This window comes from Paroedura picta, chromosome 15, assembly GCF_049243985.1.
Source record: "Paroedura picta isolate Pp20150507F chromosome 15, Ppicta_v3.0, whole genome shotgun sequence".
NCBI lineage: Eukaryota > Metazoa > Chordata > Lepidosauria > Squamata > Gekkonidae > Paroedura > Paroedura picta.
The window spans coordinates 21975393-21987907 of NC_135383.1; the positions used below are offsets into that span (position 1 = coordinate 21975393).

General features: G+C 53.3%; 1 protein-coding gene across 1 annotated transcript; it reads left to right on the top strand.

Annotated features, from left to right (window-relative positions):
- Positions 1–146: 146 nt before the first annotated feature.
- LOC143824229 (uncharacterized) lies at positions 147–8902 on the top strand. Its single transcript, XM_077311258.1, has 10 exons — positions 147–176; positions 5179–5252; positions 5407–5483; positions 5675–5761; positions 6135–6208; positions 6597–6702; positions 6945–7040; positions 7606–7707; positions 7967–8099; positions 8408–8902. Exons 5-10 carry the CDS (start codon positions 6141–6143, stop codon positions 8692–8694), a joined length of 792 nt encoding a protein of 263 aa, XP_077167373.1. The 5' UTR covers positions 147–176; positions 5179–5252; positions 5407–5483; positions 5675–5761; positions 6135–6140; the 3' UTR covers positions 8695–8902.
- The last annotated feature ends 3613 nt before the right edge of the window (positions 8903–12515 follow it).

The window sequence follows — 12515 nt, forward strand, 5'->3', positions numbered from 1 at the left end:
AGGAACGGGCCGGTCAGCCCGTCGGGTAGCCACGCCCACCAGCGCGTTTGTTTACATCCGGGGTTCGGATAAGGGAGGGGTGTTCCCGGGTCCGGCCAATGAGAGCTCTCCGGCGCCGAAGCCAATGAGCTTCAAGCGAGTAAGGATGCCACGCTCATCAGGGACGCGCTGGGAAGGTTGTTTACTTCTTTCGCTGCGAGGGGCGTCTGGGCGTGGCCAACTGGGTGACGGCCTTCAAGACCATAGAGATGAAAGGCTAGAGCAATCCTTGCGTGCCGTCAAGCAAATAACGGGCCCTTCCTTTGGCCTTAACTTCCGAGGAGAAAATACAAAGAGACGCTAGTCATAGAGATGGCAAGGAGACAGAGCGGCACTGGCCTGGGACACTCTATGGTGGAAGTTTCCGCTGCGAGTTCGGGCTTCGTGTCCATCCAGCCATTCTTTGTCTTTGTGGTCGGTATAAAAAGGTTATGAAAACGTGTTGTAGGTCGAGGACATCCAACCAATAGTAGGGGCTCAGGGTAATTGTAGGCCTGTAATATCTGGCCAATGGCAGTGGCCCATAGTGATTGTAGTCTAAGAACATCTGGCCAATTTGCAGGGGCTCATGGTAATTGTAGTCTAAGAGCATCTGGCCAATTGGCAGGGGCTCATGGTAATTCTAGAAGAAGACTTGGTTCTTATATGCTGCTTTTCTCTACCCGAAGGAGTCTCAAAGCGGCTTACAGTCGCCTTCCCTTTCCTCTCCCCACAACAGACACCCTGTGAGGGAGGTGAGGCTGAGAGAGCCCTGAGATTACTGAAGAAGAAGAAGAGTTCGTTCTTATCTACCGCTTTTCGCTACCACAAGGAGTCTCAAAGCGGCTTACAGTCGCCTTCCCATTCCTCTCCCCACAACAGACACCTTGTGGGGTGGGTGAGGCTGAGAGAGCCCTGAGATTACTGAAGAAGAAGATTTGGTTCTTATATGCTGCTTTTCTCTACCCGAAGGAGGCTCAAAGCGGCTTACAGTCGCCTTCCCATTCCTCTCCCCACAACAGACACCCTGTGAGGGAGGTGAGGCTGAGAGAGCCCTGAGATTCCTGCTCGGTCAGAACAGCTTTATCAGTGCCGTGGCGAGCCCAAGGTCACCCAGCTGGCTGCATGTGGGGGAGTGCAGAATTGAACCCAGCATGCCAGATTATAGTTCCGCACTCCTAACCACTACACCAGGGGTCCTCAACCCCCGGTCCGTGGCCCGGTACTGGGCCGCCAGCGGCCGTGCCGTCCTCCCCCCCCTGCAGCGAGAGGGGGGGAAGAAGCAGGCACAGCCGCCGGCATGCCAGCGACGCAAACGCGCACACGCGGAGTTGCCGCGCATGCGTGTTTGCGCCCCCTGCTGGCGAAAACGCGCACGCGCGGCATCTCTGTGCATGCACGTTAGTGCCACCTAGTGGCGAAAACGTGCATACACGACAACTGCGCATGCGCGTTTGCGAGCAGCAGCGGCGGCCAGGCCGCCAGCTCTCTCCAACCCTCGGAGGCGGTCCCCGACTACTAGAAGGTTGGGGACCGCTGCACTACACCAAATTGGCTCTAGTCTTTTGATGATGATGTCATCCATTCAGTCAGACCCTCAGTGATTCTATAGGAAAGTTTTCGCCATGTGTGACCACCTCCTTCAGCTGGCACTTGGTCATCCCTGTGTTGGCTTTGATTGTGTCAAGCCAGAGGATCCTTTGGCAACCATGTTTCCTTTTGCCCACCCACTCCAGTGGGCCTCCTTAAAGTGACAGGTGTGTTTCTGTTCTGGCCCACTATCTTCTTGACCTGGGCCTTCAATGTTAACGAGGCATCCAAGGTCACACCCAAATTCCTGGATTGGGAGATGATGGTGAGATAGACTCCCGGGTTGTTCCCTTTAAAGATGCGAACCTACTTCCCCCTCATGGCTCCCTAGACTGCAGGATCCCATGGCACCCTTATGGGTGAGCCAGCTCTATTCCAAAATGAGAGGCATTGTGCAAGTTCCCATTAAAAACAACACGGTGGAGGTTCAGTCAACTGCCCATGTCCACCCTTGGGAGTGTCTCATCCAGTGCTTGGGGGGGGGGGACCCCAGGAAGCCAGCAGCTTGGCCATTGTGACCTGAGGGACAGGCGGGGTCAGGGTCTCCTTTGTGACGTCACCCCTGCTGGTGCCTTGGGCTGCCGCTCCCCGGGGGGGGGCCCTTTGTGGATTGTTGAAGGAGAGTGGAGGAGGTTGGAGAGAGAGAGAGAGAGAGAGAGAGTGTGCTGGAAAAAAGTTTTTGTTTATTGTTTTATTTCTTTTACGTTTAAATTTATCAATTTATTTCTCTAATTTTATTTATTTACTAGTAAAAAAAGCCCATTTTATATGTAAATGGGTATGGAACCGAGACTTGTGTTTCTCATCCAAAAACTTTATGTGTCCACCTCCTGCCAAGTCCGGTATTCTTCAAAGGGAGACTTAACCTCTAAGATTCCAATGACCATTGGAGTTAAGCAAGGCTGTATTCTGGCCCCCTTGTTGTTCAATTTATTCATTAATGATTTAGCGTTAAAACTGGAACCAATTAATGGTCATCCCCCAAAACTTGGTTCCCAGCATATTCCTTTGTTGTTGTATGCCGACGATACTACAATACTCTCATATACAAGGGTTGGCTTACAACGATACTTATCCACCTTTTACCAATATTGCCAAGATAATAAGTTAGTAATTAACTATGGTAAAACAAAAGTTTTGGTTTTCTCTAAGAGCTGGCATGCAATGACTTGGTCTATTGGAGGCACTTCAATAGAACAAATCAAAACATTTAAGTATCTAGGTGTTACCTTCCAGTATAACCAGAAATGGAGCTCCCACTGCCAACGAGCTATCAATCTGGCCAAATCCTCATCTTCTTTGATAAAACAGTTCTTTTTCTCTGTGAAAGGTAACCAATTTATCCCTGCAGCAATTAAAAATTTTAATGCCAAAGTAATGTCCCAGCTCCTGTTTGGATGCCCCTTATGGGTTCCTGCCTTTAATAAATCTATTGAGGGTGTTCAATCTGCTTTCTATAGGCAAATTGCAGGGGTTCCCAACTGTGTCTCCTACCATGCCATTTGCGCAGAATTTGGCCAAATTAGGGTAGAGACAAGGGCCTGGATAGCTACTTTTAAATTTTGGGTCAGACTGTTTTTTAGAATAGAAACTGGCAGCCTTTTAACTTGTCTAAAAAGTGACCCTCTTAAATTTCAATGGTTCCAGGCTATTGAACAAAAATTAGTCTCCATTGGCATCGATCTGAACTCCCTACTACCTCTGGAAGAAAAATGTATCTTCCGGATTATTAAACAGAGAATTTTAGACCATGAGCAGCAGGAACTCATACCTACCCAGCCTCGAGTCTGCTCACCAGCATTCTTTGGCATCATTATGCAGAGAAATATTATGCCTACATATTTGCATCTCCTTGATGTCCCACCCCTGAGAAGAGCTTTTCTCCTCGCACGAATGAATGCTTTCCCCTCAAAGGTCTTAGAGGGAAGATTCCACCATATCCCATACCATGCGAGACTCTGTCCGTGTGGTTCTGGTTGCCCTGACTCTGTCTCACACATTTTGTTAGACTGACCCTTATATGAGCAGTGTCGGGATGACAGCTTTGTTGCCTTGCTGGGAAACAAGCCTTCTGTAAGTAAATCTATAACCTTGCAATTTCTGCTCTCTGACAAAGACCCAGAGATAACCATTTTAGTTGCCAGAGTTTTAACTAAGATGCTTTTATAATATGCTGCCTACCTTGTATTTTATCTCTTATAGTTTATTTAATCATTTTAAGATCTGTTTGGTCATGTAACCCCATTTTATTATTTTGTTGAAATTTTAAACCCTATTTTTATATGTCTTATACTTTTTATGCCAATAAAAGGTTACTGACTGACTGACTGAAATGTAAATAAAATGGGCGCTAGCAGGGGAAACTGAGGGGCGCGGGAGCCTTGGCAGCGGGGTGTGGTTGGTGGGGCTGCGGCTTTCCTTGTCTGGGTGGGAGACTGACCTTTCGGAGGCTTTTTGGGAGTGGCAGTGGTCCTCGTCGAGCGTCGCCAGTGGCCTGGCCAGTCCAGGGGGCCGGGAGGGCGTCGGGGCGATGGCGGCCATCAGGAGGCAAGGTCGGAGGCGGCGGCGAAGGCAGGTCGGTGGTCAGTTCCCGGCCCACCCCCCACCCAAGGCTTTCTGGAGCCTTCTGTCGGCCGGCGGAGCGGCCTCGCAGCATCGAAGACGCTGCGAGGCCGCTCCGCCATATTCCCTGGGCGGGTGAAGCAGCCAATGGGGAGCCGCGCTTCGCGTGGCTCCCCATTGGCTGCTTGGGGCGGGATTGACACTCGGAGGGGCCAATCAGGAGCCGCTTCGCGGCTCCTGATTGGCCCCTCGGAGTTTTTATTCCGGACCGGTCCCGCCCTAACTCCTCCCCACTACCCCTTACTCTTTTATACAGTCCATGGCGCCCGTGGCGCCACGGGCTGTTTACAGATTTAATTTTCTTTATATTAGTTTTATTACTTTTATTTATTTATTGTTTTTGTTTATTTACATTTTTTTTATTTTTATCTTTATATTTATTTGTGTGTGTATATTTATATTTGTATATATTTGTATTTATTTGTATATTTATTTGTATATATTAGTATATTTGTGTATATTTGTTTGTTTGTTTGTATATATTTGTATATATATATATTCTATATATTTTGGAACAGATGGCTTCCCACCATATCCATATGTAAGTGGGGCATCTGCATTTTGTTCCCCTTGCTATTTTGTCCCCACCTTAATCCCCACCTGGGGCCCAGGAGACAGAGGAGTGGAGATTCTCTCCTGACCTCCGATGCCCTGCAGCCCCCTGCCCACCCAGACCAGTCTGAAGGGCTTCTGCGGCCTTTCTCCCCCAATCCGCCTTGGCAGTCTTCAGCCCGGACTCCCCCTGCCCGGTTTGGCTTGACCAGGGAGCCTGGCTGGCCTCCTGGGAAGGGGAGTTCCATCAAGGCCGAGGCACGATGCGGCAGACGGAGGGATCGGCTCCCATCCCAGAGAGACTCCCTCAAGCAGGCTTTGCTATCAGGGTGGGTGGGATTGGGGACACAGGGTGCCGCCTGCCACGTTAATCCCCGTCTCTCCTCTCCCTTCTAGCCTCCAACGGATAAGGGCCCTCTTTAAAAGGGCCAAGGTGGCTCCCTTGGCCAGAGCAGAGGCCCAGCCTGCAGGTGAGGAGACGCTCCAGGCTGCCGTGGGACGGAGGGCAGGGAGGCGGGTGGAAGCGAAAGAACTCCTGAGGACAGTGACACCCCCAGAAGCCACCTTGGAAGGGGGAAGGAGGGTGGGATCTCTCCAGATATTAACCGAGAACTTCCTCCGCAGCTGCAGTTGCCTGCAGGAGGCGCCCCAAAAGGGGTGCGGAGGATGTTCTATTGGCTTTCCTGGCCGCCAAGGAACAGGTAAAGCCCAGGAGGCACGGCGCGCAGAGCAATGTCCGTTCCCTCGGGAGGCTGTCCCCTTCCCGTTCCCCTTCGGACTGGGGATGGCTGCTTCTCTCCCGGGCAGCAGGGCCTCCTCGGCGCCCCTGGCCAGGCTCACGGCCTCCCTCTTGCCACTTCCAGGGCCCAGAACGGAGCTCACTTTCCTGCAGGTGGTCAGGAGAGTTTGCCACAGCCAGGAGAGGGGAAGGAAGACCACTCTTCCCTTCCCCAAAGAGGAGGTGGCCTCAAAAATAAGAGTGAGTGAGACTCAGGGGCCCTGGGAAAATTTGGGGGTGGGGGTGGGAGATTCCAGGACCCCTTAATGGGGGGTGGGGTGGAATTCGGCTGTTTCTTTGCCCTGCTCTTTTAAGGCTCTTCCCAGCGATGTGCTAATGGCAGGCTGAGATCTCACGGCTCTTCCCTCAGTCGGCCTCAGAAGCTCTTCTTGAGAGGCAGGGGAAATCCCTCTCATCCCCTGGAGGTTTTCCGTGGGCAGGTCTCTGGGATGCCTAAGAGCCCAGCGTCCCTGTGAGGGGGATGGGGGGGGAGGAAGGGGTGTGGGGCAGGAGCAGCCCTGCCTCAGCCCTAGGATCTCTGATGCCCTCTTTCTGGAACCTTTGTCTCCCCAAGGACATCATGCTCAAATCATTAATGGGGCTGGAGCCGAGGATGATCCTCTGCATGGAGGCCGTGGCAGACCTGAGGTATGATTTTGGCTGGGGGAACCTTGATGCCCGGCTCTCTGAGGGGGAGGGAGACAATTCTGGGGCAGCCCAAAGGAGAGGCAGCAGGCAGGAGAAGGATGTGTCCTTAGGCCATTGCTGATCTTGCTTGGCCTCAGGGGCATGCGGGCAGAGCGCCTCAGGGCAGCACCCTGTTCTGCAGCTAGGAACGGTGCCTCCCTCAAAGAGGCTCTTCCTGAATTTTACCCGCTGCACTGCCACCCCCCTGCCCACCCTCACCCTCACCCTGCAGCCCCTCTGTCCCACGCCTGAGGGGGAGTGGGGGTGCCTCAGACAGAGCCCCTGCAGGGCCAGGGGATTGCCCTCCCTTCCAGCACGGAGTCTAATTCCAACCCTTCTGTCCTGCCAGCAAATTCCATCCGCCCCTGGAGCCAAACGTCCAGAGATCGATTGTGGCCTGGGCTCTGGGGATGGTCCTCGGGGGGCCACCCATTGCATCAGACCCCGCAGGCCAGGTACGTTGAGCACCACGTGACTTTTCAAGAGATGGCCCCTGGTCATCTCTGGAGGACGAGGTGCAGCTTTGGGGAGAGCTGTGTTCCTCCAGGAGAGCTGAAGGAGGCAGGGTCCTTCTTTGGGTGCCGAATCCAGAGGCCTCCTTCCCGCTGGAGACGGTGTGTTGGTCTTCAAGGCTTTCTGGGCAGGCCGGGGGGGGGGGGGGGGCAACAATCCCATGCCAGATTGCTCTTCCCATCAGGCATTACAGCAGGAGGGCAAGGAGGCCCTGCCTAGAATGCTGCGGGGTCTGATCAGGGAGGATCCCTCCTCAGGCCACCTTTTAACCCTCCTGGACGTAAGTGGTTGGAGAGGGTGGGAGGCAGGTAGGCAAAGGGGATCCAAGGGGAGCCTAGCGGGGAGAAAGGGTCGCCTCTGGGTCAGCACACACACAAACCCGCCTTCCGGATGTGGCTGCTTCCCCAGTGGCTGCTCCAGAACCCCATTCCGGACGCTGAGCTTTCAGTAGCAGCAGCAGAGCGGCTTCCCTCTCCCCGGGGGGAAGAACTCCCAAGGAGCTGCCGTCCCCTTAGGGGGCAGGATGGGGACAGGCAGCTCTCTCAGAGGATCAGAGCCCTTTTCAAAGCAAGGGGCCCGCCCCCTTGGGGGATCTTCTCAAGAGCAACAGTGTCCTTGGTGGGCAGAGCTGCAGGGGGAGGGTGTGTTGCGTAGACTGAGGGGCCCCTTCCTTCCTTCCTTCCTTCCTTCCTTCCTTCCTTCCTTCCTTCCTTCCTTCCTTCCTTCCTTCCTTCCTTCCTTCCTTTCTTCCTCCTTCCTTCCTTCCTTCCTTCCTTCCTTCCTTCCTTCCTTCCTTCCTTCCTTCCTTTCTTCCTCCTTCCTTCCTTCCTTCCTTCCTTTCACAGCAACTACTGTACTGGCACCAGGTCAGGTGGCCTGCCCCCCGAGCCCGGGCGTGTGCCCTGATCACGGACTTGCTGGCTGCCACCAAGATGCCCGGATGGCACGTAAGTCTCCCACCCCCAGCGGGATATGGCTGGTGGCCAGCAAGAGAGGAGGGGCCGCACCCTCTGTGGGAGGGGGAAGATGAGGACTGGTCCTCTGGTCCCCACAGCTCCCTCCCCCCCTCTTCTCCGAAATGCCAGAGTCTGCCACTGGGACAGTCTTCTCCTCCCGGGGTTCAGTGGGGAGGGTCAGGAGGGGAAGACCCCAGTGGTTCAGGGCTCCTCTGCTGTCTCTGGATGGACTTCTTCTGCTTCCCTCTAGATCATTGACCAAGATGAATACGGGCACTTGGTGGCAAAGCTGTCCGTCTCCCTGGCCGACCCGGAGGCAGAGGTCCGGGAGAAGGCCAGGGAGGTAATCGGGCAGCTTCTCAGACTCCAGCAGAAGGAGCAGGGTGAGTTGGGGTCCCTTTTCTGCAGCGGGTCACCCCCTCCCTTAAAAGCATCAGAGTTCCTTCTCCACTGCGGCCTGCAGACCTCTGTGCCGATTCAGCTGCCTTTCCTGATGCTCTTTCCACTGGTCCCCACGGGCCCAGCCCTCCACCGATGCCAGAGGGAGGACGGACAGGCCCAGGAGGGCCCGGACAGTCCCTCTCAAGGGTGTCCGAGCGAGGCCCAGGGGGAGGGGAAGAGACACCCCCAAAGCACAGCTGTCCTGTGCAGGGCAAGTCTGTTTGAGCTCCTCCTGCTGTTTTCCTCTCAGGCCGGAGCAAGAAGACCATTTCCTGGGAGGAGGACCCAGAGCGGCCGTGGATGGAGAGCTACGCCCACCTCACCGCAGCAGCCGAGGTCCGGAGGCCCGTCTGTGGCGCTGGACAGGCAGTCTTGGGAAAGGCCTCGCCTCTCGGGCCAGGGCCAAGGGGGCCTTTCCTTATTCCCCGGGAGGGACACAGGAGAGCCCTCTTGGGGGAGTCTTCCGGCAGTGGTGTGCAGAGAGACTGGGAGTCGCCCCTTCCCTTCGGCATGCCACAGCTCTGGAGCATGCCCTGATTTCTTGGGGGATCCCATTTCCTCGCAGGGGAGTTGTGTGAAGCCTCCCTTTGGAAAGGGGTGAGGGAGGGAGGAAAGGAGGGCAGCAGCCAGGACCTCTGGGGAAGAGGCCCCAGGGCTTCAGTTGGGTGGGGAGGGAGAGGACTGACAGGGGGTTCCAGGAAGCCGCTCTGGAGGACGCCCTGAGCCTGGACGGGCGGTGGGTGAGGGAGGGAATAAAATATTAGTTTTTATAGTTTTAGAAAATTATTGTTAATAGTTTTAGATAATAAAGTTATATGTTTATTGTAGTCTCCGGATAATAAATGCAAAGGATGCTTGAAATGATTTGGGATGGGCAGATCTTGGACATAAGTGGTGTGATGTTTGAATAGACACAGGAAAAGAGCCAGAGTCCAAGGTGTAGTCTGCAGGGGGCTTTTTACCTGCTCCCAGTTCGTATGAATCCCTCCTGTCTACACTGAATTGTATTTGCATTTTGATATTGGGCACTTTAAATTTTCCCTCTGCAACATATATGATTGATCAGGAGTGACCCTACCTTTCCCCTGCAATATCCAGAAGTGGATATAAGTCTTGATATTTCAAAAATCGCCATCAGGAAGTGTGCAGATTTCTGCTTTTTGCAAATTAACTTCCTGCCTCGTGCCTCCAATGCTATAGGAAATCAGATCTCCCTTATTGGCCAGGGTGTCAGTTCAAAGACTTCCTGTCCCCGGTTACAAGGCTTCTTTTAAAGTGACTGTGCTCCAGAACAGTGGTCCCCAACCTTTTTATCACCAGGGACCACTCAACGCTTGACAATTTTACTGAGGCCCACTGCCCAACGCTCTCTGACTCTGGTCGCTATGGTAATGTTTAAACATCCCTTCAAAATAACATACAGACATGCCACAACAATGAACATAAGGAACATTTTTTTTTCATGAAAATTTTAACTCATGACAATGACAAATCAATGGGAACCCTGAGCTTGTTTCTCTGCAACGAGGTAGTCCCATGTGCGCCTGCCGGATCGTGGATGAAGTAAAGGGCCGGGGGGGGGGGAGAAGGCGTCCTTCGCGGCCCACCTCCAGTTAGTCGACGTGGCCCCCCCACGACGTGGCCCCCCCCAATTTAAATTCAGCAGGATCCCCAATGGAAAAAACAAAGTAAGTGCGGAATCAGACCAGGATCACCTTAAAGTCTAACCAGACTTGTGGCAGGGGAGGAGCTTTTGTGAGAAATGGCTCCCTTTGTCAGATACCATTAGAAGGTGACTCCACCTGTCCCTGTATCTTAGAGAGGGGATTGATTTCAGGTACTGAGTGACAATGCAAATGACAATGCAGAGAAAAAAGACCACGGTAGAAACGGTCTGATACATGTCCCTTCATCTTCCCACAACATTCCCTAAATAACTTTTCCCATTCATGACGCTTGGAAAGGCAGTTGACTTGGCAGCTTCCTTTTTCAGGGTGGAAGACTTGATGTCTCTTTGAAACTTTACCTCCCCCCCTTCGCCACTCAAATAATGCAGGATGCAGGATGCATCCAGGAGCAGATGCAAGGTGACAGATGTCTTATGGCAGCATAGGCAGGGCAGAGTTTTCAAATCTTTGGGAATAGTAGGGAGCAGTTGGGAACCCCAGGGGGTGAGGTCTGTAAGTTGATGCCTGCAGCTTTTCCAAACAGAGATTAACAAGGTTACTAACAGTTGAGACAATCAGAGATTTTCAAAAGGCTCCTTCTCTGTAGATTCATGAATGCAGAGAGAGAGAGAGAGAGAGAGAGAGAGAGAGATTACAGTACCAAAAGGACAAAGGGGCCTGAGGTCTGGGGGTGACAGCATGATTATTATGCAAATTCAAAGTACTGGAATTCAAGGCTCTAAACTTAAGAGAGAGAAGAGAGAAGAAGTGGGAAGTAGATGTGTATTGCTTGTTGCATTAGAAGGGTTGTCAGTAGAGACACCTTTCACTACAGACTGAAAAAGCAGGTTCAAAAACCTGGAGTCGGATTACAGAGAAAACTCCTGGGCAGGAGTTGGGAACCAAAAAGAAAAACCAGTTGCATTGGCAGTGCGGCAGAGAGGTCCCCCCCGAAATGGCGGCCCTCCTGCCAAGTTCAGGTAACGTCTTCCTCTGGGGAACCGGGGGTGGGGAAGGAGCTGTGGCTTAGGAACTGCGTGATCTTCCAGGGCTGTGGCTGCTCCTCCTCCCCAAGGCCCCTCGTTTGTCACTGGGTCTGGAGAGGCCTTTGCCTCCGGGCAACGAGGGCTCCTTCCTCCTGAGGATGCCCCTTGCTGGTTTTCCCACCCACTTTGGGGCCCCCACTCAGAAGCATCTTTTATGGACCAGAGAGCTGACACTGGGGCCTGCCTGCTTTTCTTCTCTGCCATACAGATGATTAAAAGGAGTGCCCTTCCTCCTCCTCCTCCTCCTCCTCCTCCTCCCTCCTTTCTCATGCTGGGACTGTGGAGCACAACCGAACCTTCCAAACCCACTTCAAGAACTCACTGCTGCTGTTGATGCGGTGCAGCCATCATTGGCAAGTATTGCAGCTGTCCCCAGTGTCTCCCCCTTCTCTTGGGGCGAGTCTGGGGTCCTGAGAAGCCAGAAGACTTTCCTGTGTTCCCGGCCCACTGCAAATTGTACGCGAGGGAAAGGGAGATCAGACCAAAGTCAGCTTCATCAGGAGGCTGCTGAAGGACAAAGCAGCTAAGCGGCCAACACCACAGCTGGAGGGGGAGTCCCTCCCCAAGAATAGTTATGGGCAGTTTCTGTGCCACTTCCACGCTGCAGGCTCCGTCCAAGAGGAATTAGGAGGGGCTATTGGTCCAATCCGGCTCCTGCAGCAGCAGCCAACCTCAGGAGCCTCCTCTACAGTCAAGTTCCGGTTAGAGGCACAAGACCTAGACTGGTGCAAGGATGCTCTGGAAAGCCTCTCAGACACGTTTCCGGATGAAGGTGGCATGGTGGAGGACCCTGCTTCCTGGATTCCCTGATCGGCCTCTGTTTGAGACAGCATGGCTGCTTAGAAGACAGCAAGTCTGCCCGGTTTCCAGTCTCCCTCCCCAACACATCGCTGGATAACGCCACAGTGGATTCGTGGAGCCCATGCAGTTTGGGGCAATGTGCCCTCCCCTCTCTAAGGAAGAGGGGTTCAGGATGCCCCTCCCAGCCCTGAGAAATGGAAGTTGCTGATTCCATTACAACTGTACCCTCCTGGGGCCCCGTGGATCCTGGCCCATGCCCCACTGGACTCTGGAGCTTCCCAGTCTCATATGGACATGTCATTTGCTTCTCAACATCAGGTTCCCTTGCTGATCAAGACTGAAGTCTTCCAGGTGGAGGGTATTGTTGGATGCCCACTTTGGTCAGGACCAGTCATGCAAGGAACCCAGCCACTTGCTCCATGCTACAGGAAGACACCCAGATTGATTGATTGATTTTATTTACATTTGCATTTATATACCGCCGCTTACCGTGGTCTCACGGCGGTTTATGCCTTGCTTTCCTCTGATCCTGGACCAGGCATGTGTGGTTCAACTTGGACAACCCAAGAAGTTCCTTAATCAATGCCGATTGGGGTCCTTTTTGCTTCGGCCTTGCCAAACTGACAACATTCTGCACTCGAAGCATCCAAAAGACGGGGGGCCAAATCCAAATTCAGCGATTCAGCTTCAAATGGGCCATTTAACTGCATCCCTCTCGCTTTCTTGGTCAGTGACTGATGAGGCGGGCGGGAAGAGTGCATGCCAAACAGCTGACAATGACAGCTCCCCCTCCCATTCCCTTTAATGCCCTCCCCAGGTGGGGAGGGGTTTTAAAAGAACACTC

Bases quoted from the DNA above. Each gene is read 5' to 3' on its own strand.
- LOC143824229 (XM_077311258.1), top strand. From the start codon at position 6,141: ATGCTCAAATCATTAATGGGGCTGGAGCCGAGGATGATCCTCTGCATG. The intron at 6,209-6,596 runs GTATGATTTTGG...CTGTCCTGCCAG, and splicing joins GAGGCCGTGGCAGACCTGAG to CAAATTCCATCCGCCCCTGG. The intron at 6,703-6,944 runs GTACGTTGAGCA...TCTTCCCATCAG, and splicing joins CATCAGACCCCGCAGGCCAG to GCATTACAGCAGGAGGGCAA.